Source organism: Tasmannia lanceolata, unplaced genomic scaffold (genome assembly GCF_043159265.1).
Source record: "Tasmannia lanceolata isolate RefF3 unplaced genomic scaffold, GAP_Taslan_0.1 ptg000005l, whole genome shotgun sequence".
Classification (NCBI taxonomy): Eukaryota; Viridiplantae; Streptophyta; class Magnoliopsida; order Canellales; family Winteraceae; genus Tasmannia; species Tasmannia lanceolata.
Window position 1 is genome coordinate 18,300,000 of NW_027518682.1, and position 25,682 is coordinate 18,325,681.

The 25,682-nt window shown below is 38.4% G+C and overlaps 1 protein-coding gene across 13 annotated transcripts; it reads right to left on the bottom strand.

The window, feature by feature from the left end:
* Positions 1-3,110: 3,110 nt before the first annotated feature.
* LOC143877808 (ubiquitin receptor RAD23d-like) lies at positions 3,111-23,709 on the bottom strand. 13 transcript variants are annotated; one of them, XM_077380046.1, is made up of 17 exons: positions 23,508-23,709; positions 23,034-23,212; positions 22,397-22,546; positions 15,861-15,998; positions 11,213-11,374; positions 6,530-6,625; positions 6,268-6,337; positions 5,524-5,559; positions 5,379-5,444; positions 5,235-5,282; positions 5,031-5,140; positions 4,871-4,952; positions 4,440-4,505; positions 4,317-4,343; positions 4,106-4,215; positions 3,943-3,990; positions 3,560-3,719 (listed from the first exon to the last, which is right to left on the bottom strand). In XM_077380046.1, exons 10-16 carry the CDS (start codon positions 5,262-5,264, stop codon positions 3,984-3,986), a joined length of 432 nt encoding a protein of 143 aa, XP_077236161.1. In that variant the 5' UTR covers positions 5,265-5,282; positions 5,379-5,444; positions 5,524-5,559; positions 6,268-6,337; positions 6,530-6,625; positions 11,213-11,374; positions 15,861-15,998; positions 22,397-22,546; positions 23,034-23,212; positions 23,508-23,709; the 3' UTR covers positions 3,560-3,719; positions 3,943-3,983. The 13 variants fall into 13 exon arrangements, with proteins under 13 accessions (XP_077236163.1, XP_077236161.1, XP_077236160.1 ...); XM_077380045.1 differs by having other exon boundaries at positions 23,009-23,212; XM_077380036.1 differs by lacking the exon at positions 23,034-23,212.
* Between the last annotated feature and the right edge of the window lie 1,973 nt (positions 23,710-25,682).

Sequence of the window (25,682 nt, forward strand, 5' to 3'; positions counted from 1 at the left end):
CTAAACCACTGTGTTCAAATCGTAAACCACTTTTCTTTTTATTCTAAATTCACCATTCGGTTCTAACCGAACTAACCGAACAACCGAAATCATTGTTCGGTTTGGTTCAGTTCGTTTATCATCTTACTCGGTTGCGGTTTCGGTTTCGGTATTTAGGTAACCAAAATTTTTCGGTTCGGTTAGTTTTGGTTCATTCGGTCCGGTTTTAACCGAATGAACAGCCCTAAGTTTTGCACTGTGGACAACAAACTCCATCTTCTCAGATGAATGATATCCTAGCTATGAGTTTGTTCAGTGCCCACTTTTCCAATATCTTTTGTTCTATACCCTATCTTTTTACCAGACATGTTTGATTGATATCCTACCGATTTGATTCAGTCCTCACTTTTTCCAGTATCTTTTGTTTTACAGTTTTAATCTTCTTTTGACCAACATGATATAGCTTTTTTTCCCCTTTTCTCCTCCTTTTGTTTCTTCCTGGGTTCTTTTTCCTACTTCTATCTTATTCACATCGAACTTTCCTTTTAAATCTGCCCCGTTTGGATTGCCGGAATTTTCTAGAAAAGTTTGGAAGAGAAATACTTTTCCAAAATCTCATGCTTTTTCATTGTTTGAATACATATGAAAAAAGTGACTTGAGTCCCCGTAGTTCAAGTTTTATTGAGAGGACCTTTAATTTATAAGGATACCCTTAAAATTTATTATTTTTTTCCTCAGGAACTGTTTTTCTTGCAATACAAACAGGGCTACAAATTCACATACATATGACATCATATGTCCACATACGATCAATGCAATCCAACTTGCATTGAAAGAAAGAGAAGAGATGGTTGGGCTACACATGCTTTTGACCCCACCTTCACATGCATAACATGTTTGCTCTCATAGTAGTTAGGGTGTAAATGGATATTCGGAAATTCGATTACCGTCCACATCCGAATCCGTTTCAAGCGAATATTATCCGAATCCGTTTTAAGCGGATATTATCCGAATCCGTTTATGAGATATCCGGCTCTTAGCGGATGCGAATCTGGTAAATGGTATATCCGATCCGTTTAACACCCGAATCTAAGAAGTAAATCCTTTTTATTTATTATTAATAATATCATTAATATTTATTTTTAGTAATGACACAATATCTTTTGTTTCTATAAGAAAAGTGAATATTCTTTTTAGAAAAAATAAAATAAAAACAAAAATAGCCCAAACCCATTCCATCAAAATAACCCAAACCCATTCCATCATATACAAAAAAAAGAAGGAAAAACCCAAAGACCACTACCAACACTATCATCCATCTCCATCGCCTCCCTCTCTCTCTCTGCCTTTGTTTTAAAAGGAAGAAGAGGATCTCATATATTTTAGGGTTTGAGAGTTAATTTTGTGAAGAGAATGTAGAGGTCTAGTTTTAGGGTTTGGAAAATTCATTCGAGTAAGTAGGAGAAAAAAGATAAAGTGCTGCAATAAAATGTTCGAATTTACCGGATAAACGGATACGGATAATATCCGAATTCGAACAATATCCGACGGATACGAATTCGGTAATAGATATTAAATATCCGTCGAATCCGAATTCGGATAGTGTATACTGTAATCGAATTCGGATATAGCCATATCCGCTCCTAATTCGATCCGTTTACACCCTAATAGCAGTGTAAAATGAAAATTAATCGACTAGTTTAGGTATTTCACCAATGATGCCATAGGCAGATAGAATGATTGTTTTTATAGATATAATATTTATAAAGACATTGCATGTGGGCCCAATTAATCCTATCACTTTCTTAAAAAAATGGAACAATTTGGTAAGATGTGGAGGCCACATAGATTAGTTGAAACCTCACGATATTGAATAGGAAAATCCCGACAAATGAAAATAAGATAATGTATGGGATTAGCTAAAATACAAATATAGTCACAAAGGGAGGTCAGTCGGCTGGAAGAGCTTTCACATGCAAGAAGACCCCACCTTCACATTGGCATATAAGACTACTAAACTAGTCTTACTTACAAATAGGGATCAACTTCTGTGTCTTATTTTGGTAATGCCACTCCATACCAACACGCTACTTCAGTTCACACCAAACACTACTAATCACTACTCTTACGAGGAAACTACTTCACTGTTGTTACACATGTTGACTACTTGAGTTCTGGTTCACCCCTACTCTATGAGGTAACTATGTGCAACCAGACTGATAGTGAACAGACCAAATAGACAGAGCTTCATTGACTAGTAACAAATACCCAATATACAGAAGAGCCAATCGTCGGTCTGGATCATTCAACCCATGGGCCCATCCCAAAATTTAACTTGTAATCGGGACGGATCCAGATTTGGGTTTTTTTTTCCCGTTTTCATGACACCCCTAAAATCGCTAACCATTCAAACCAAATGAAATTGAGGACATTGATCTCAAGCATGAACAAAATTAAACTAGAACCAGAATGCACATAATAATTGAAAAATGAAGTCAAAACAAAACCATATGTTTCTAATGAGAGAATTTATATGGTGGCCGACCATCAAGTCCCATGAAGGTGGTACGTCAATAGTACCACCCTTGATAATTGATCCAACAGAAGCCTCTTATAAAGTGCGGTGCTATCGGATCAAATATCAAGGGCGGTACTGTTTTGACGGTACTTGACGGCCTGGTACCATATAAAAACTCTTATCGAGAATTTATGTTGTGGCCGACCTTCAAGTCCTGTGAAGGTGGTACGTCAAAAGTTTTTATATGGTCTGGCACCATATAAGAGTTTTTATATGGTGCAAGACCAACAAGTCCTGTGAAGGAGGTACGTCAAAAGTACCACCCTTGATATTTGATCCAACAGCAGCCTCTTAAAAAGTGCGCTGCTGTTGGATCAAAGTAACATTAACAGAAGAGTGCTGCCGTCAATCTCACCAAGATATTTATGGGCCCATCATCAGCACAAACAGCTAGACCCATATCAATCTTGGGGGCTTTTCCATCACTTGACACAATACACACACCTCTTCGCATGCCCACTTGAACGAGCATCAGCTGTAAAACAATTGTATAGAAATGGTGCCAAAAATGCACATCACCGGTGATATAATCCGGTGCAAACATTATACAGAATTAAAGATTTCCATCACATATTGTGCAAATATATTATTAATTAATGTACTATATCCTGAAAGAAAGAACGAAAAATAAGAAAAGAAGAAAAAAAAGAAAAAGAAAAGAGTTTCTGCTATAGTTCCTCTTCTAGTCCAGTCTATGTACTGATGTTACAACAGCTAAGGACTGGGAAAGGATGAACTCCTAAAATAGTCCGGTTTCCCCTCACACTCTCTTATCACTCAAACTAATGGAAACGATCCAAAAGATAGTTTACAGCTAGCTCTTCGTTCTTGTTGCAGGCAAAGAAGAACTCCAATACAATTGCTCGATTGAACCCCATTGCCTCAAGTAGCCAAAATACATAACGGACTCCTACCAATTAAGATCGCCAGAAAAAACAGTAGAGTTAAAAAGTACAAACCTTAAACATAGGTACGGCATTTGGACGAGAAATAGAAACAAGATTACATAACAAGTATGCTCTTGACCCTAAAATGTATTAACCGACATCGGAAATAAGAAATTTATACACATTATTAGCAGGTTTAGGATAATGTGATAACAACTTGCATTAAACTTAAAAAAAAAAAAATCACTACTTGCATTAGGTACATGTGGCAAGAGACTCATGTTGGGTATATCATATAACCCATGTATGTTCTAATATAAGCCCAATAGGTAATGGACCAGGTGTAGTGGGCCCATTTGGGCTGGAGCCCATTAACCTCTTCTAACCCTAGTGTATCTCTATATATAGGGGCTGGAGGCAACAAACTTGGTATTCCAAACTAGATACCTTGGGTGTAATGCTTCAAGCAACCTCTTGCTTGACCTAATTACTCTAACAACTCACACGTTCGATAGCTTCCCGATCCTCGGGAGTAACTGTCACTGCCTGTAGCATTGATGAGGCCATTTGACTCAGTAGATCGTTGTTCATTGCACAAAGTTAGGAAACCATAAACAACAATTATCACAAACACTAGCTTACGAACATAACGAAGGCTCACCCCTCTTGTCCCTCGATAGGTTCATTGATCAGGCGAAGAAATTCAGCGTAGTGATCTTGAATGAGTCTCATTTTGAGAGGATTTTGTTTTCCTAGTTCTTGAAGCATTGGCTCTCAACTAGAAGGTGACTGTTATAAGACCACACAAATACAACTCAAAGACGAAAAGCAAGGAATTAACAAGATGAAAGAAATAGGATTTGGGGGTTTGCCTGAACCATAGTTCGCAAGGCTTGAAACTGCATGGGGACAAAAGTACGTCAAGTTATAAACGATTGGAAAGTCACTGCACATCTCTAGCTACAGCATTAGCACGTACATTAGTAGGTAGTTACCTGTGGGCTGTTGCGTAGAAAATCCAGGGTGCCAGCACCAGCATTAGAACCAACAGTCGGAAGGCTCTGTGGGCAGAATAATAAAGTTTATTAGCAACTCAATAAGCAGAAAAGAAAGCAACACCAATGCTCATATTAGTTAAAGTATAAAAGAATAAATAACATCTTCTCCAACAGCTTAAGCTTTTTGAGTAACTGGTAGTTTCACATGTTATCAGAGCCAAAGGTCCCGAGTTCAAATCTCCTTGATGGAAAAAATCCACATGCAATGGCCAAACCCAAAAGAGGGGCCACATGTGCCACATGTAGGCCAACCCTAGAATGAGGGGCCACATGTGAGGGGGAGTGTTAAAGTATAAAAGAATAGATAACACCATCTCCAACAGCTTAAGCTTTTGGAGTAACTGGATGTTTCTCAATATTTTCCCAACCTGAGGAAAAAGATCCCTGGGATTCGCAGGAGTAACTGTGACTGCCTGTAGCATTGATGAGGCCTGCTGACCCAATAGATCGCTGTTCATAGCACAAAGTTAGGAAACCATAAACAACAATTATCACAAACACTAGTGTACGAACATAACGAAGGCTCACCCCTCTTGTCCCGCGACAGGTTCATTGATCAGGCGAAGAAATTCAGCTTGGTGATCTTGAATGAGTCTCACTAGGCCAGGATTTTGTTTTCCTAGTTCTTGAACCATTGGCTATCAACCAGAAGGTGATTCTTATAAAACCACACTAAAACAACTCAAAGACGCAAAGCATGGAATTAACAAGATACAAGAAATAGAAGAAAACCTGTAGGATTTGGGGGTTTGCCTGAACCATAGTTCGCAAGGCTTGAAACTGCATGGGGACAAAAGGATGTATAGTTATAAACCATTGGAAAGTCACTGCACATCTCTAGCTACAGCATTAGCAGGTACATTAGTAGGTAGTTACCTGTGGGCTGTTTCATAGAAAATCCAGGGTGCCAGCACCAGCATTAGAACCAACAGTCGGAAGGCCCTGTGGGCAGAATAATATAGTTTATTAGCAACTCAAAAAGCTAAAAATAAAGTAACATAAAAGTTCATATTGTCCCAACCTGAGGAAAAAGATCCAAGTGTGTGGTTGTTCTCTGCTGCAAAAGTGAGACGCCAACCACCTCATATGAATTAAATGAACAAGACAAAATCTGCTAAAAAGTGAGCCTATGAGGCTGTTCTCTGCTGCAAAAAGTGAGCTGTGAATCCAAGAAATTGCCTAGCAAATCCCATAGAAGGAATGTCAAGGAAACCCAGTTCTAGTGGGTTCGCCGGCAAGGTGTTCTACGATAATATTGATCAAGAAATTTTGGCTTATATTAGCCTGTCTAGCGCAAGAGATCCCCAATAAAATTGGTTAAAACAGGGTGCGATTCAGAGAAATTTTGGATTGATGCCATTAGATGTCTCTGAAAATTTCCAGCACTTCAAATACCAGCAGGTCCAAGTTGATGACATTTTCATACATTTTCCAATTTAAGTGTCATTGAGGATAACAATATACATCCAACAGTAAAGTAAATTGCACCAGATTGGAGTGTTACATGTTCAATTGAACCAAAATAACTAAATCCATCCAAACCATACTAAATTGCACGAGACTAGCTTGTTTCATGTTCAATTGATGTAAAATAACGAGATGGATAATTGCAAAAGAAAGTTTTAAGAGAAAACACAAATAAAGAAGATACTATAGACGTAAAATTAATAAGTGCAAGAGAAAGTAAAATAGAAAAAGGAAAAACCAAACAAACAAGAAAATTATGGAAGTCCAAATAATATAATTCAATGCATCAACATCATACCTGGCTCGTAGTCGAAACCGCTGATGTTGAAGCTCCACTTGATGAACTTTGAGTCTTAAAATATTTGAGACTTTGTCACATGGAATATGATACAAGCACACTAACATTATTATGAGAATATGCCAATTTGATGAGATGCAATAGAGCAGAACATAGAGACAACAAGAAGGTGAAGAATGATTCCAAAAAAAAACACTAATAAAGATCAATCACAAATTAGAGATTGAAGTTCTTTTCCAAGCATGCCACATAAAGTACTAACCAAGGCTTGCAAAATTGCCAATCTGAGTCACAGTTGACCAATTAAACTAGTTCTGCTATTACCAGAGCAACTCGTCAATTGAGCAACCCAAGAACACTAACATGAGAAAAAAACAGTTAGAGATCTGTTCGACGTATTTGAAGTACCATTGGAGAAGGAGAGGAAGAAAGGAGAAGAAAAGAAGTAAAAGAGAAAGAGAGAGGGGAAGTTGATAACTCTTTCTCTCATAAACTGTATTATATATGCATCACTAGGGTTACATATGAAATGTCAAGAATATCCATGATTGGTGAGAAGGCACCAAATCAACCTTCGAAGTCAAGCTTGAAGTCCATGGGAAGGCACGGTATCAGCCTTCGGCGTGTAAACGATTTGATCTTCACTTGTAAGAAGATTAGTTAGTGAAGGATTAAGGAGGGGATATCTTCTCTTCCTCTTTATTTTTCTTATGCTTGTTGATCCTTTTAGTTTCCGTGATTTTATTTTGTTATTGCATTTGTGAATTATCTTTAAAAGAACAGAAGTTTATAAAAGCCAAATTCACCCCTCCCTCTCCTCTTGGGTTTCCTACTTGGGCCAACAAAGAGATTGAGACTCCCATGGAGATTGGTGACTTCGTAGATTGTTTCATGAGATGAAGTCACTAAGAGTGAATTTTGAGTCATGTTCTTTGCCTCCTCTCACATTCATAGAAAAGGAAATGACAAAGTTGACAAATTCCTGTTAAAGTATAAAAGAATAAATAAAGGGAAGTGATATATCAGCCCCTTTTCATTACTTGGGACACCCACCTGCAGTGTATCTATGACTGAAAAGGGGCTGTTGTACTTCACATGGGAAGGATTCAATGGATTTGATTGCCAGCATACACTGCAGGTGGGTGTCCCAAATAATGAAAAGGGGTGGATATATCACTTCCTTAAATAAAGCCTTCTCCAATAGCTTAAGCTTTTGGAACAACTGGTTGTTTCACATGGTATCAGAGCAAAGGTCCTGAGTTCAAACCTGCTAGATGTTAAAAAAATCCACAAGCAATGGTCAACCCAAAAGTGGGGCCACATGTGCCACGTGTAGGCCAACCCAAAGAAATAGGGGCCACACGTGAGAGGGAGTGTTAAAGTATTAAAGAATATATAACGCCTTCTCCAGCAGCTTAAGCTTTTGGAGCAACTAGTTGTTTCACAATTCCAAACTTCAAGGCATGTGTAATGATGACAAGTTCTGGAAAACAATGTTGGATTTGAACTTTTGGTTCTTGTTCTTGTTTTTTTTAATGTGTAATTTATTTTCTTTTTTCGCTCTTATATGGCATTGGGGCCGTTTTCCTTCTAATAAGTCGCTATTTCAAAAAAAAGAAAAAAAAAAGATAGAAAAACGTATTCTTGTTATTTAGTTCATAAGTGGGGCATGAAATCTAAATATGGTCCTTACTTGTCATGATAATGTTGGTGCAACGAATTAATTTTAACAAATCTGCAAGCATAGGACTCATAATGGATGATTGGTTCATGAGGGAGATAGCATATACACTTGAGTGTGGGGGTTTGCTATCTGTTGGAAGATATTACTCCCTTATTAAATTGGCCGGTTAGAGTGATTTAGGGCTTGATTGCCTTCACAAGATTTTCATCGAATGCGGAGGAAAGTAGGAAAAAATATGAGGTTTCCGACCCAAAGAAAGAAGGGGAGGTTGGTGTCAGGTGTTTAAGGGTCATGACGTAGATGCTTCTAGGAAAGTGGTTGTCAGGTTCAGAGAAAAGAATGTCAAATTGTGGAGAGAAGTCAAAGCAAGGAAGTAGGGTCAGGAATTGGGAGGAGGGAGCCATAAGATTCTGACCAGATTAGATTAGACGAATATGGGGCATAAAGCAGTGTGGTTTTAAATTTCCACCGAAATCGACACGAAATGACATAAATGTTTCTATTTCCATCCCCACCAAACCGAAACCAAAATGACCAAAATCGTAAGTGTAATAGTCGTTTACTATGAGAAATCATATGGTGTAAGGCCTTACAACAATAAGGCCCTTGTACGGTGGAGGTACCACTCTTGATATTTGATCCAAAAGCAGCATCTCAAAAAGTGAGCTGCAGTTGGATCAAATATCAAGGGTGGCACCTCTACCGTATTGTTGTAAGGCCTTACACCAAATAAAAACTCGTATACTATAATAGTATGTATTATAAAAGGGATTTGCTAGCGTCCATCGCAAAAGAAATTTCGCCGATGCCCTGTTGCGTGTCAGAGCAGCTACATAGGCTCATTTTTCAGCAGATTTTGTCTTCATTCACAAGGTGGCTGCTCTGAAATGCAACAGAGCATCTGCAAAATGCCTTTTGCAATGGACACTAGAAAATCCCATTACAAAATTATATTTATATGAAGTGAACGCAAAATGTGGTGCATGCATTATTTATAAATATTTATATGAATTACATGTGAAATTTGGCAGGTACTAAATTGTTTGACATGCGCGATTATGCATGCCATTAGGTGTTTGATGTTTTTAAACCATTATGGATGGTTGTCTTGCTTATATGATGATTTCTAAGTGTTTATTTGTGCCTATTCTAGCCTTTCCTGAAGTTGCATCTTTAAATCTTTATGATTTGTATATGTTTTAATACGTTTCATTGATTTTACAGGATTTCCACCGAAATTTCCAACCGAAACCGAAACGTTTCCGTTTCCGTGGGGTCCAAAATCGAAACCGAAATTCAAAACCTTTAGCAAGTGGCAGAGGATTTTAATAAAGGTATTCAATTGGAGTTCAATAAAGGTATTCGATTGGAGTTCGATAAAGGTATTCGAATCACAGTGGATTAGGGGAACAGAGTCAGATTGTGGCTACAATCATGGTGCAGTGAGCAACTGTTGGAGCTCCTCGTTCCATCTCTTTGTATGGTTTCGCTAGATAAGGGAGTATTTGTAGCCGACTGCAGTGTTAGATATCATGTTGGTATTTCATGGTAGCCGACATTTCGAAGGAATCTTGTAGACAGTGAGATTGATGCAATGACATCACTTATGAGATAGTTCAGTGATACACATATTAGAAGAAAAGGATAGAACAGAAAGGTCTGTAGGTGTTGTCCGAACATCGATCTACTTAATTAGCATGTCATAATGGCAATTAAGTTTAGACAGTGAGATTATGGTCTAATTTGGACCTCAAAAAACGTTTCCATTTTTGGACAATACGTCTCAAAATGATTTCAAGTTGAACACCTGACTCACAGAAATGGAGAATTCCAAACAAATGTGTGACTTGATGTGTCACAGGCAAAGGAATCAGTTAGTCACATTCTTACTGATTGCTCGGTATCTTACAAGGTAGGACAGATGGTCTTATCTCTTTCACAATGTTGTTGGACAATGCATAAGTGCTTTGAGAGTTCAGTACAGAACTGGGGATTTGTCCCATGGTCAGTGAGAGGGAATCCAGCTTTGAAAGTTAGCTATTGTATGGGCTCTTTGGAAGAAGCATAACAGAAGAATTCTCGATGTTAAAAAGAAAGTAAGAAGCCTTCAAGAAATTATAGTATCCTTAAGCTCTCAAGTGTACGGTCGTAACCATGGTTTTAAATTTCATCCGAAATCCGAAATTTTGGTCCGAAATTTCAGATTTGGGTTGGGACCGAAACCGAAATTTGGCAAAATCCAAAATTTACGTAATTTCAGATGAAATTTGAGAATTAATAAAATAATACTTTTTTATTACCAGATTTCGGCCGAAATTTCTGTTTCTTCCAAGGGCGAAATCGAAACCGAAACCGAAATTTAAATCCATGGTGGTAACTAATCCTTTCCGAGGAAAGGCAAGAGAAGATATAAGAAGGATGTGGATAATAGATTGATTCCACCACCGCCACAGGTACTTGAACTCAATCTGGATGGTTTTAGTACTGGTACTCATGGCATGATCAGTATCAGAGGAATCAATAGAGACGACCGGAGAGTAGAGGGATAGGTATTCTCCAGCTCAGTAGGAGTTAAGGATGCTATTGAAACAGAAGTGATGGCTATAAAGCAACGATTTAAGCTCTTTGTTGATTGTCTTGTCAGTCTGTTGAATTTTTTTTTTTTTTTTTTTGGGGGGGGGGGAATGATCTTGCCAGTATATTGAATGTGGAAGAGGGGATTTTGTATAATGTGATAAGATGGATTCACTTTGAGGACGGTTATCCTTGGAGACAAGCTGAAGTGATGGAGGCTCTGGAGATTATGGCACTCTTCCCATTTTTCTTTAGCATAGTGGGACTTGGGAGGCAGGCTAATTCTAAGGAACACCCTCTTGCAGGGAATGTGGTGAATAGGTTATCTTTAGTTAATAGTCATCATTTTCCTCTATATGTTGGTGAGCTATATCTATAAACGTTTTTTATTCTTTTACTTTTTCTCGTGGAAGTCTAAATCATTTGAGGTTGATGTATTATATTGAGCAAGTAAAACTTCTTATGTTGTTAAAATAAATCAAAATTTAATATTAAAATTAATCTATAGCGTGGTATAGCATGCAAAAATGTTGCAGATTGGATGTAAATAAATTTATTTTGAAAATCAAACTAAAAAGCAACTAACTATACCAATTAGAAAGATGTTTCAGCTACCTCCATTACAAACTAGAAATGGAAATAGGATAATAAAATTACCTCAATAGCATAGAACTCTTACGGTCTTACCTTAGTCAACATAATGACTAGAAAACTATTATCAGAAACATTGTTCTCTTCCAATGTGGTGGTATCTTTAAGGACTTTCTCTCCATGTATAATCATTTGCTGTGCACTGGGGTAAACGTATGGACCCTGGACTATTTCTATATGCCTTTTGACAACAGCAACCTGCAATAACAGATTTTGAAACTTGAATTGGCCTGGTTATATACAAACAAGACAGAACAACCAAATATAAAAAGGAGATGCTAGCACACATGAATGCGGTTGGCCAGATGCCTACTATGCATAAAATAGATTCCTTTTTTCTAATGAGTGACCCACTATCCAACTTAAATTATCAACATAGTAGAAGATGGAGACTGATATGGTTGAAAAACCAAAATACAAGATCCATGGGAAAGACCGTGTCTGTGTGCATGATAGAATGGTAATTCTTGTCTAGCAAACTGACAAAGGAGTATGAATAGCCTCAAATACATGAATTAAATTCTAACACCAAAAAGTTATCCTCTAAAAAGATGGAGATTATTGCCACAAATATAGCTCCAATTACAAATGAGTCAGCCATGATTAGGAGATACTCTTCTGTGGAAGCATCCAAAAGTACAGTATGCATGATGGTACATGATGTGTATCCATTACAAGCATAAAAATTCAAAGGAAATATTATCCACATGAGTGTGACATAGCATTTGACTAGTGTGAGTTTTGGCTTTCCTAATCCCTAGAAAACGTCTTGCATAAATAAAACATAAATATATTACATGAGAAAACAATTACTTATTTATGAAGTAGGTGAATGAGAATTTGAACAAGGTGTCAGAAAGGTGTCTCTTCAGAGACATCTGATAAAATTGGAAGGACACAAAGATGATTAGTATAAAACCTGATGGTCAAAACACATTGTATACCAACGAACATAACATTTGGAATCGGAGCTGGAGCAAGCCTCAAAACGTCTGACGTTGACTATTTGGTCGAAGCGCTAGCGAGTTGGGGCGCAGGTGCTCCCCCGGCGCGCCGATAAGGGGAGAGTCAATGAGAAACATATATGTTCGTTAAAGGGAAGGTAAGTTAACAAGGACAGAATGGGTTGATTGAAGTGTGAGATCAGACAGACCAAGCAACTAGCTGCTGCAGGATTGAACGTCTATCTATCTCACCACGTCAATGACGGCGGAAGGAATGCCCTTCTTTCTTACGGCCCGTTACCACAACGCTCGTTCCCTCCAAGTGTAGTGTCTTTTTCAACAAGTAGTGTATCAGCACTGGCATTATTGAACGAAAGAGATGTCGACTCAGTCAATTGCATTAGGTAGGAGATGCATGACATGTCTTAACCGCAAGTTCATTCGCTATTCGATTCCCTCAATCCCCCCTACCTTATGTATCTTCGGTCGGTATACTTTCTGCTCTATGTCATCATCTCATCAATGAGCGTAGATTGATGGAGATGGCATTTTTTCCGGTCAATCTTATCCCATTCTTCTTGCATAGTTTAGTTGGATCAAAGATCGGCAGGTGATCTGTCATTTCTCCTCTATTGCAGTTTATGCATTCTTCCTTCCACTTGAATCAAGTTCCAAGGCTGCCAAACGCTGAAGGTTCCTCATAAATATATATAAATATAAATAGAATGGATTTGATTTAAATAGATTTGGATAATGAGATTTTTCTTTATTTATTTGATCCCATTTTTTTGGGATTCTTTTCTATTTATTTATTTATCATCGAAATTTTATTTATATATTCCTGATTGATGTGGTCAAAGCACCACTACACCATGTGGTAAGTAAAGAGTATCGTTCGCAGCCTCCATTCCTGCCTGCTCGCTTCCACACATGCCTTGCATTCTGAATGGTTGCCCTTCCATCTCTTCTGCAAGGGTGAACCCTGCCAGAACTAAAACATGCCCTTACTAATAGGGGGCGCAAATTTGATCGCTTATACAGACCTTGACTGCCGCAAATCAAGTCTCACACGCCCTATAGATGAGTAATAGGGGGCACCCTGCTTTTGGTCGTCCATAGGAAGAGAGGGGTCGGCAAGCAGGTGTTCCCCATCTTTACCAAAGGCAAACCGCCCACATGTTATTCAGCGTGGGGAGCCTGCAAGACAAGAGCAGGGAGCAGGCATGGGGCATGGCATGGTATAAAGATCATATCAATCCAACACCACACATGAGAAATGTGATCACAGCAGTAAGTGGGCAAATGTGGATAGTTGTCTACAAGATAAAAATAATGCACACGGCACACCAATCATGGCCACATGGCATCATATATATTATCAAGCCAATACCACACACTTTTCATTGACTATAAAATTCTCTAGGCTCCTCCTCGATTGCATTGTAAGCATCCAGGATTCTGCCACGTAAAAATATCTCAAGGTTTATTTCTTGATTGCACCCCTAACTACGAGCTTCAGTCCAACCACTAATTGGAAAGAGAGCCAGTGCAAATATGTACCACTCGCCAAAAAAAAAAGTGGAGTTATTTCCAACCAAAATCACACAAAACTCACCATATTTTATAGGGGTGTGTTAAATTCTGTGATTTTCACTAATCTCAGATGTATTTTCATTAATAATAGAGATTGCTTAAATAAGCAATTACAGATAAAGATAAAAATAAGGAAAGAGATAAAGATAAGAACAAGAGATGAAGATCTTCCTAATCTAAATCAACTTCCCTAATCTAATCATCTTCCCTTATCTAATCATCCTAATCTAAACCAACTACCAATCTGCCACCATGGAATCCAACGGTTAGATCCACATATCTTAACACTCCCCCTCAAACGTATATAGATTGAAAATCAATATACGTTTGCTTACAATAAAAAATTCTCAAATTGATTATAAGGAAATGTCCCCAACATACATAGCGGCATACTGCCGAATCTTCTAGTGTAACACACATCAAGTTGATGAAGAAGGTCCATTAACGTTGATTGATGCTTCTTGCCAAATATACGTCAATGCCGGTTGCCGAAAGGAAGCCACAATGGGCTAGACGTGACTCAAGGCCTTGATGGGCGAGTCTACATAAAACGGGTCACAATGGTGAAAAATAATAGAAAATTAAATTTCACTAATCTTGGATATTTTTACAAAGGCAGTCAATCGGTGCTTATAAAGAGCACTTACATGATAAACATAGAATCAAATCTAATCAAATCTAGATAACTATGGAAAGATATTATTCCAACTCAATCTAGTTGCCTAATCTATCTAGATTTCCCAAACTAACCAACTTGCCTAATCTACCTCCAAGATGATCCAATGGTTAGACTTTCCCATATCAGATCTGACAAATCTTAACACGCGCCCTCAAACGTATATTGATTTTGCTTATAATAAAAGTTCCCAGATTGATTACAATAAAATGTCCCCAACACATTTAGTGGGCATAATGCCAAATCTTCTAGTGTTACACACATCAAGTTGATGAAGAAGGTCCATTAACGTTGATTGATGCTTCTTGCCAAATGTACGTCGATGCCGGTTCCCGAAAGGAAGCCACAATCAGCTAGATGTGACTCAAGACCTCGATGGGCGAGTCTACATAAAACGGGTCACAATGGACCAATGCCACAATGAGCAAAGAGATGGATCGACTTTTGGGAACGATCCACAAAGAAGTTGAAGACTCTCTCAGGCACACACTCCATAGGTATGAGGCACATTACCTCAATGGACTGAAGTACCTCAATTGAGTAGAGTAGCTAATATTTCAGGCACACACCCCAAAAGTCCGAGGCATATACCTCAATGGATTGAAGCACCTCAACTGAAATAGTTTGGAAATAAATGGAAGAAAAAAGAAGATAGAGAAGAACGGCAACTAGCGGCTTAAGGACAACAATTAGTGGCAACCATCGAACTAGACCTTGAGAAATTAGATAGTGTGCAAAATATAAGGGTGTAAGTATCAATAACGGGGTGGAAGTTATATGGAAGACAAGGGGAGGGCGTTTTGTGTAAAATAAAAGGGTGCAATTACCGGCTCTTTCCTTCCTTCTTATGTCCTTTCTCTAAGGGCATGCTTGAACTTTTGTCTCTTTTGCTCTACTTTACCTATTGCTTCACGGATATCAAGTAGCGTCACAGAACAATCTCAATACCCTCACCATCTCCAATCTTGGATGAATACCGTTGTTTACATCAAGAAAACGATCCCTGAAACAAAAGAGGGTCACGCATTGCCATGTAAACGGTGTGTATGCCACAATCCAAGCAGCAGCGGATGCAGCGAGGGAGAGATGATGCCATGGTTCCAAGCATGGACGTAGGAGCTGTTGCAGTCGATCGATGGTAATCAGCGTTTTCAGCATTGATGAGTTGCTACTAGTAGTCAGACGCAGCACCAAACCAGCATCAAATTGGCACCAAATCGGCAGTCTGAAGGTTTTGCAACCATGCATCGCCAAAGAAAAATCAACGTCTTTGTTACCTGGTAAAAGAAGCTGTGCAATTGGTGGCTTCCAATGTATTTCTGGCAAGGATGTAGGTTCGAGTCAAAGGGAGGAGTCGGGAACTCGGGATTGATACAGCATATGCAATAATAATCTAGGGGGCAGTTTGTAATAACATGAGAAAAGGAGAATCAAGGATGAGAGAGAGAGAGAGAGAGAGAGAGAGTAATACCGTGTCTTGGGGTCTGACTTCAATCACGAAGTGAGTACCCGTCAAAGTTTTGACTAAAACCTTCATCTTGTTGGATGGACTTTGTTAGGCGATGCCTCTTTGCTTGGCTTTTTGGGCTCTGAAGCTACGGAATAATGCCTGCAAAGAGGGAAAGAAAAAGATAAAAGAAAAAAGGGGTCGAAGAATGGAAAAAATTTAAATACTAAACGACAATTAGTGCATCTTATAAAAATAAAAACATTGCAGAGCGCTTGAATCATTTCCCTTTCCGGGCGATGATTTTTTCGCCACCCCTTCCCTTGTTATATTCAGTCTCACATATAATTTCTTTTAAAAAAAAATTAAATACTAAAGGACAAGATGCTACGCGCGCTGAAATCATTTCCCTTGTTATATCCTCAGATTCTCTCCATTTCTCAGGAAGAATGGAAAAAATTTAAATACTAAACGACAATTAAAGCATCTTATAAAAACATTGAAGCACTCGAAGCTGAGAATATAATAACGGAAATGATTAGAGCGCTGGAATGTTTTCATAAGATGAGGGAGGCATCTTGTCGTTTAGTATTAAATTTTTTTTTTTTTAGAGTATGAGAATATGACAAGGCAAGGGGATATAATTTTTTTCGCCCCCCTTTAACGCTCTTTGACGTCAAATTCACGTTAACAGGGGGCGCATTATCCTAAGGGGGCGAAAAAATCATCACCCCTTCTCTATTTAACAATCTTACCGAAACACCGACTCGCATATCTTTCTCTCAACTAATCCTTCAGCCCTTCAGCCGTAGTTCAACAAAAAAAACCCTGCCCATCCATCCTATCCCTCCGATTTGGGATTTGCTAGGCAACGTAAAATGGCTTTTGTCGAGATTAGCTAGCAAATCCCATCCGAGTTTTGTAGTTATGATCCAAACTGTACATTGGATGTAGGGGGGCAACTCGGGTCAGGCGGGTCGGGTTTTGAAGAACCCAACCCTACTCGAGAAATATCTCGGGTCGGGTCGGGTTTTTTTCCAGAAAACCCACGATTCCCAGACCCGGCCCTACCCGTGATAAATCTCAGGTCGGGTTGGGTCAGGTTTTTTTACGTTGACGCAATGTTTTTAAGGAAAACTCTTGTTTGGCAAGGCAACTCAACTGATAGAAGTAGAAAAATTCAAGCATGGCAAACTCTTTAGTGCATTAACTAATAACTAGTCTAAAGAGAATAAATTGATCATTACCAAATGAAAATGATTATACTCGTATGAGATAAACAACAAACTATTTAGTTGAAACTTGAAACCCTAGAGCTAAAGGGGGGAAACAAACAGAAGATGGAAAGAGTCCCTGTGATTGAGTGCGCGCGTGAGTGAGTTTTCACTTTTAAAGTAACAGTTTTAAGAAGAAAAAAAATACATACTATAACGTAAGTAACTTGGGTCGGGTCGGGCCCCTTCAAACCCGGCTTGACCTGAGATTCATGCAGGCTTTTGGATTGTAGACCCGGCTTGTGCAAAAAAAAAAAAAAAAATCATTTCTGTGGGATGATCCTAGCCCTCTGATCTATAAAGGAAGGTTGTGCCCAAAAAAACATTTCATATCCCCATGCACCCTCCTATATATATAGGTTTCCATAATATGGATCTCTATAAATCGGTGGGCTTGGATCTAGGAGTGTCAATGGATCTAGACGGTCCGATGGAGCGTCCGAATCCGAATGTTAATGAAAGGATCTAAACATATAAATAGGATCCATGGGCATATTTCGGACCCTAAAATCTGGGATCCGAAAAAATTTGGATTGGGTATGGGCACAACGCAGATGCTCATTGGACAGTCACGATCCGAAATGTTTTACAAATATACCCTTCAAATTTTGTAAATGCTAACACTTCTATGAAGGGTATTTTGGTCAAAACCTCTCTTATCATTAATGAATCGGATGGGAATGCGAGATTTCGTTCATTTCACTCGTTTCATTCCTACTTTCACAGTTTCACCGTTTCATGAAGGAAAGAGAGAGGCAATTTTAAGGTTTTGGTCTTTTGGCTACCATTAACGACAATAGTGTTCCGAAATCCCAATCTCTCTTCAAGCTGTTAAACTCAGGTAAGGTTTGATTGTGTTTGTTCATAAACTCACATATTACCCCTAGCAAACACATGCACTTAATTTTGGGATTTTACTTTTACCCAAAGGCCATGTTTGGAAACCATGAAAATTTATTCCACAGGATATTTGTCGACCACTCGATCCAATTGTTTTAGAGGGGATGAGGAGAGGGAGAGAATTAAGTGGGTGGAGTGAAGATAACATCGTATACCTCTAAAACCTAGTGAAAAGAACTTATATATTTAGAATTGATTTTTTTTACTGGTTTAAGGAGCTTTTCATTCTCGGTCATCACTTCCATCCTCTCAAGTCTCCATCTCCCGTGCATCTCTCACAACTGTAGACACCCCATTTTGACCGGACCATTTTCCCCAAAATCGAATAAATTTCTGAAATCGAGTAAATTCCTTAATGAAGTTAAGTCGAAACCTCGAAATAAAAACCCCCTTTCAATCAGAAGGGATAAAAAATACATAAAAATCCAAAAACAACAAAAGCGTTTTTCAAAAAGCTGTTTCGAACTACGTTGGCTTGATCCATTTCCACAGGGTACGTAGGCAGCTTGGGATTTTCGTCCCAAGTTCAGTCAAACTTTTCAATAAAATCATTTAAACCCATCAAAAAATCATTCAAACATTTTCTAAAAAATCTTTCAAACCTTTCACACCAAAAATCAAAATGGGCAAGGATAAATGATTACCAAGTCATTCAGAGCCTTCCTTTTATTTCATTTCCGATTTTGATCGTGGTTTTCCGACGTTTTATGGGGTTTTGGGACCGGCGACGACGTAGCGTGGCCCCTTCACAGGGATTGTCCTCGCTGAGCTCAACGATAGGTCATGACGATCACGAGACTTGTCTGATCTTCAGCAGATTAGCATCGCTGGGCTTGATTCCTTAGAATCGCTCCCTGAGCCTATCGTATGTTCCATTTTCTTTTCCTTGGTATTTTTGGTCTTCACATACCGTTGATTTTCCGATTCCTTTCTTTCCCTGTATCTTTTAGCTCATTGTGTGTTTATCTTTGACTTCTTATGTGCTACTGTTAGCTTGCTTACTTTCCTAGCATGAGATTGATTATTATTTTCTTAGCATTATCTCTTACATAGGCTCGCATGGTAGTGTGTTTATTCTATTGCTTTGGTAGTTTACTGCTGTGCTTATCTATCCTCTCACCTGCTTAGTTGTAGCATTTATTCATCTTATCTTGATTATCTGCTTAGCTGTAGCTGTGCGTGCAGATGTTACTGTTTTCCTAGATGTGATGGGTTACAATTAGATGCGGTGAGTTAGGATTTGGATGTTTATTTTATTTTGCCCATCCCCGGATCATGCATGCTTAGATAGACGTTTTCTCGGGGATACTCGTTCCCATTTCACATGATTTTAGCCCAAAACTCTTCAAAACTAATTAAAAATGGCATAAGAGACCAGGTGCTTGCACTTGGGCGAATTGGAGGCGCTTAACACCTTCCCCATTCGTCATCAAGCACGGACTTTTGTATCTCTGGTTATCCATTGTAACTGAGTATTTCATAGGATCCAGGGCCTACTTCCTTGGATGACGACTCTTCTTTGTTATAGGTACATCTTAGTTCCCGGCTAATCCTTGCATCGAGAGGTATCTCATTCATATCGCAACCCATGTTGTGAGTGGCATCATTTCGAGAGTTCCTTGGTAGAGCTCTCCTTCACACAGTGGAGATCTTAGAGGATCGGCGGGGGATCTCGTGTCCCTCGCCCACCGTCCTCGAGATCGGGGTCCACAACAACTAGCCCTACAAATATTCCATTGAATTAATTTTTTTTATGGTGGGGAATATTTTTTTCACAGGGATGGCCAAACATGGCCTAATATAAATTCATAAAATCTAAATTTTTTTCACATTTTTTTCAAAGCCACCTCTGATGAATTAAATGAATAAGACAGATTCTACTAAAATATATATACACATTTTTTTTCAGGGAGATGATTTTTTCATCCCCTGTAGGATTATTCTCTCCCCTTTTAATGGAATTGTGGGCAGACTTAAACACTTTTTAATGTCAAATCACATTAATTATGCGCTCCCCTGTAGGATTATGCGCTCCCTATTCTAGCTCTTTTTAAAAAATATTAATTGCTTACTTAGCTTAGTGGGACATAATAGGACACTCTGATGGACGGTCCGAATTAAAATGGATCGTGATCATGACGTGGAAAGTAGGATACGAAGAACAATCTGAATCCGACCCGACCGATAAGGAATTTGAATGGATCGTGACTGTGACCTAGGTGGATCTGATCCAAAGTGGATCCGTTGACACCCCTACTTGGATCATCTTATGGAAATGATTTGGGGATTTTTGCCAATTAGTCCCTACTTGACAAAATAAATGCTTTATAGTCCCTAAGAATAGCATATTATCCAACTCATAGAGTATAAAAATGATCCTCCAATAACATACCGACAAGTGGCAGAAGGACAGCTAAGTAATTATGCCACCTAATAAGGGGTAAATAACTAATCATACCCCCTAGAAGAAGGTTTTAAAGCAAATTCTGCCTAATCAAAGGTTGACATATGTCCAAGAGTAGAAGGGTAATCTAATACCCAAACTCCAACTATATATCGCCTTTAAAAGCTCAAAGTTAAAGGTCTGAATCCCAAAATTTACTATTCATAGCTTTCACTTTCCTCATATGTGGCAGTGGCTGACTTAAGCATCGGAAGGCCCATCGGTAGGATCCACTCCCAGTTGGTCGTCTGACCGGGTGCTAACTCGTGCAGGTCCACCTCAACTCTTCCTAAGCTATATCAGCTCCTCAAAGGCTACCTTAGCAGATCTCTAATTTTTTACCAGACCTCAATTTACTCAGTTAAAAATTTTAAAATGATAAATTTACCCCTCTTAACCTTGAGGCCATTTTATCCCATCTTGATTAAATCTATCCCAATTTGATTAATCATAAACACCTACTTTAATAGTAAAATACCCAATTAAATAGGGGTGTCAATGAATCCACTTCGGATCGGATCCACCTATGTCTCAGTCACGATCCATTCAAATCCCTTATCGGTCGGATCGGATTCGGAGTGTTCTTCAAATCCTACATCCCGTGTCCCAGTCAGGATCCATTTCAAATCGGACAGTCCTAGTAGGCCCTATTTACATTGCACTCAATTTAAATGTTAAAAAGAAGTTATAATGTTTAGTTGACTATGAGTAAACTACTATCCTTTACTGGATCATAAGATGTGTAATAGACCCCAAATGACTCTTTTGAATACACAAATGATGGAGGAAGAGGAAGAGATGTATCGATGGATGAAAAGGGAGGAAACAGAAAAGTGAATCACGAAATCGTAGAAATGTGAAATTTGTTCGCTTTTACAGAAATACCCTACACATTACAAATGTTAATGGGACTTGCTAGGGACCATCGCATAAGGAGCCAAGTAAAATAATAAAGAACAGTGTTCAATAAACAGTTTTTGATAAGCTTAAGGCATGAAACTAATGGTGTATTATAAATAGTTGACTCCAGATTATCTTGTTGACTCTCTCTAGGGAGTGTGATTCTAGAGTCCAGCTTAAACAGGCCATAAATAGTTGGAGTGATGAAAAAACAGATACTATAAAAACGTGATGGAACAAGTAAAATAATTACCAGCGATTAACATCCTATTTTTTGTATATTCTATGGATAAAATCTGTTGCAGTTTCAAACTGTCAGTATTCACAGCTGGTCCTTTTTCATTACTTTATAAACATGAACTACGATGTGTTGCACTAGAGATTGAAACCAGAGAGAAAGAAAGTGAGTGAGGGAGAATGAGAGGAAGAAAGTGAGAGAGATAACCCTACACTCACCAATATGATATGTGTGCGTGTGTGTGTGTGTGTGTGTGGTAGCAAAAGGAAGGGAGGCGGCTCCTAGGGTTTCTTCTTCTTCTTTTTGTCTAGGGAACAGTAACCCTAGGACTCTGATAACATGTTGCACTAGAGATCCAAAGCGGAAAGAGAGAAAGTGAGAGAGATAGCCCTACTCCCACCAATATGATACATATATATAAGAGTACAGGTTATGGTTATTCTGGTGAAATGACTAGTATACCTCAGCATAACACGATATATCTAACAATATGCATGTGTCTTTTCCAAATATCGGAAAGTTCATATATGCATTTACATTTTCATATTTTTCCAATAATTAACTAATTTTTTATTGAGCATTTTCCATTGAATTCAAAAACATGGACAAGTCAGAACTACTAGCTTTCTTAACAGACCAGTAGAATCAAATCTCACACAGCTACAGTGATTGTTGCAATTTGTGCAATTTGTGAGAATGATATCCAAAGAAGAAATAATAATACTGAGACCACTAAATAAGTATCAGTGCAATACAAGAAGAAACACAAAACCCTAAATGATTGGTTATTCTGTGCTATGCTAACCTGTTGTTCTAGCTGCCGGTTACGATCTTCCAATCTTCTTATTGTAGCCTGTTGATTCTTTAAATGGGCAGCTTCCGTCCTGAACTCCTCAAGTTCAACCTTCATCTTTCGGTTCTCAGTTTCCAGTTCTGACAATTTCAAATCTTGTTCCTACATCAAAAATAAAAGAATCAACACAGAAAGTGTGCAAGCAACATGAATGAACGACTGTTATAGGAACTTTGTAAGAAGTGAACAGCAAAAAAGGTTGGTTCCACTTTCTTGAGAAAAATACTACAATTAGACTAATCCAAGGAAGGGAACGTGGCGGAGCAAGACCAAGAGTTCAGACCAAACAATGGGGAGGATAATCTCACCTCCATATTTAGGCCTTGTTCGTTTGAGATTGTGACAGCCGATTGTGTCCTCCCCCCGCCCCCACAAGGGGCCGCTTATTGGACTCAAAAGTAATGTAATTTTGACCCCAATAATCGGTTGGGGGCTCACAATCGGTGGTCACAATCTCAAACGAACAGGGCCTTAACTCAGGCAGAACAGAAGGTGATTGTATTCAGAAATGAGAAACAAATAAGGCTCAGATTAAACACAAAACCACAAAATGAAGTGGAAGACCTAATGCAAGATATCTAGTAGTTACAGCAATTGAAGCAATAACTGGGTAAGGATCTGGAGCCTCATAAAGCTTTTGGTAGATATTAAGAAATGCATTCTCTCCAAACTTTGCTCTCTTTGTAAGATTGTCAATTTCTTCTTGATAACCCTTGAGCAAAGAATTAAATAGATTTAACTTCTCATCTGCAGAAGCTTTCTTGAAATCTGTCCACAGGAAATAATAGATCTCACAAGCATGCCTTGCCTTTCACTATGAAAATCATAACTTAGTGAGAAGGCAATAAATAAACTAAATTCAAAGCTGCTTTAGATTAAACAAAGTTCCTCATTGTCCAAAAATAAATAATGATTCCACACACAAGAACAAACCAAGGTGGTACAATACCATGCCTAACAAAGAAACTACTATTACATTTACAAGCCCATGGTAGTATACAACATGCAATTTCTTGCTAAAAGTCGAGAACAGAGCCTAAAGAGTATAATGAATGTGACATACCTCGAGTACTCTCTGCAAGCTTCCGCCTGTTTTTCTGGCTGCTTTCCTGATTTTCAGCTATCTTAAGCCCTTGCTCATCCAACCCACTCCTTTCCTTCTCTAAATCGAAGTCTGTAAACAATAAACAGGACCAAATTCATTAAGCATTTAAATGAGTTTATCTTTTCTGGAACAAAACATAAGACACTACGCAATCATTAACACACAGTATTACCTATAAAGGTTTAATGTTATAAAGTAAATGGCTTCTCATATAGGATACGATTTAACTCCTTGCGGTGTGGAACCGTAGCCAAAAGTCCATACGGGTGAAACCTCTCATGGTCCAATCAAGTTGGAAATGATGGAGACAAGGCCCCACTTGCTTTGACTCCTTGCGAGGTGGTAGTAGCTGTCAACTCTCCCTTGAATATGATAGATCATAATGATATTGAAAAGGTAGAAGATATAAATCATGGAGTCAAAACTCAGTTTCTTTCATTGGATTAATAATAAAGTATAAGTTACAACTGATTTTTACAAGGTATTGGACCAAATGACTAAAATATTAGAATCTAAGCATAATGAAGTGGCGTCATAGAAACCAACAAGCATTATTATGTTCCAAATATAGGAAATGATCACATGTGGAAGAGTCATGGCCAAATCATATGGGTGAAACCTCTCACAGTCCAATCACGTTGGCAATGATGGAGACTAGGCCCTACTAGCTTTGACTCCTCACGAGGTGGAAGTATCTGCCAAATCTCTCTTGAATATGATAGATCATAAAGATATTGAAAAGGTAGAAGAGAAAAATCGTGGAGTCAAAACTCAGTTCCTTACTTTCAAGTAATAAAGTATAGGTTACAATTGATATTTATGTGGGACTGAATAAAATGACCAAAATACTCTTATCTTGAATTCTGAACGGTTCTACTACTTCCCCTCAAGCTAACATGTCAAGTAGACATGTTAAGCATGTTTACTAAGTGACGCTTACCAACTTAACCTCATTGGTGAATAAATCAATAGTTTGACTTAACATAGCAAGGAAACTCTTCACCACTCCCCACTTTCTCTCACAAATGAAGAGGTAGTTGATGTTTGGTCCGGGCGTGGAAAACTAGCTTTGATGGCACTCTGGTTGTTAGAAAAAATGGCACAAGAGTGTCTTACTGGAGGTGAAGCTCCTCCATAAGATGTCTCTGTCATGTGAACTCTGCGGTAGCTGTGGCCATTGCTCTGAACCTAGCTTCTGCACTTAATTGGACTATTGTCTTCAGCTTCTTGCTGCTCCAAGAAGTCAAGCAATCATCCATCAATACACGATACAATGTACCAATTACATGTGTCTCAGGATTGCCAGTCCAATCTGCGGATATCCTCAAAGTTTCAGGTTTCGGTTTTGGTACGCATTTCAGTCGTGATGGAAATGGAAACATGTCAGCTTTGTATGAATATTTTGGTGGAAATCCTATAAAACTACGGAAACATATGGAAACATATGCAGATGGACATTTAAGATGAGACTTTATGACGTGCTAAAATAAGCACAAATACAGACTGAAAAACCATCACATAAGCAAAAAAATCACCCATGGTGGTCTAATAACATTAAACAGCTAGTGACATACGTTGTCACACATGTCTTATAATACAATACATACCACATTTCACATTTAATTCATATAAATATTTATATATAATACATACACCACAATTCACACACAATTCATGTAAATATAATTCTGTAACACAAGTTGGTATAGTATGTAAGTAATACACCTACGATTTTGGCTTTGATATGGGTTCAGTTACGGTATGCACTTGGGTGGGGATGAAAATGGAAACATTTCAGACACTTGTTGTCGGTTTAAGTGGAAATTTAAAAGTAGCATTATTAATAGGCAATGAAAAATCTGTAAGCTTTCCTAACAAGCATACTCACACAGTAATAAAAGTTTACGGGGAGGGAGATCTAATAAATCCCATGGTAATTCGGAAAAATCAAGATCAGTCCTCACTTCTAAACCCCTAATTCTCCACTAAATCCGCCTACATGATTACATGCTAATAAATCAAAATTTCCCATCCTCTCCCTACCAACATGATTTAATGGAGTATGAACTCTAGTGCAAAAGGTTTCTGGTCGTTACAAATAATTCTGTAAAATACATGTATACGCATTTTGAT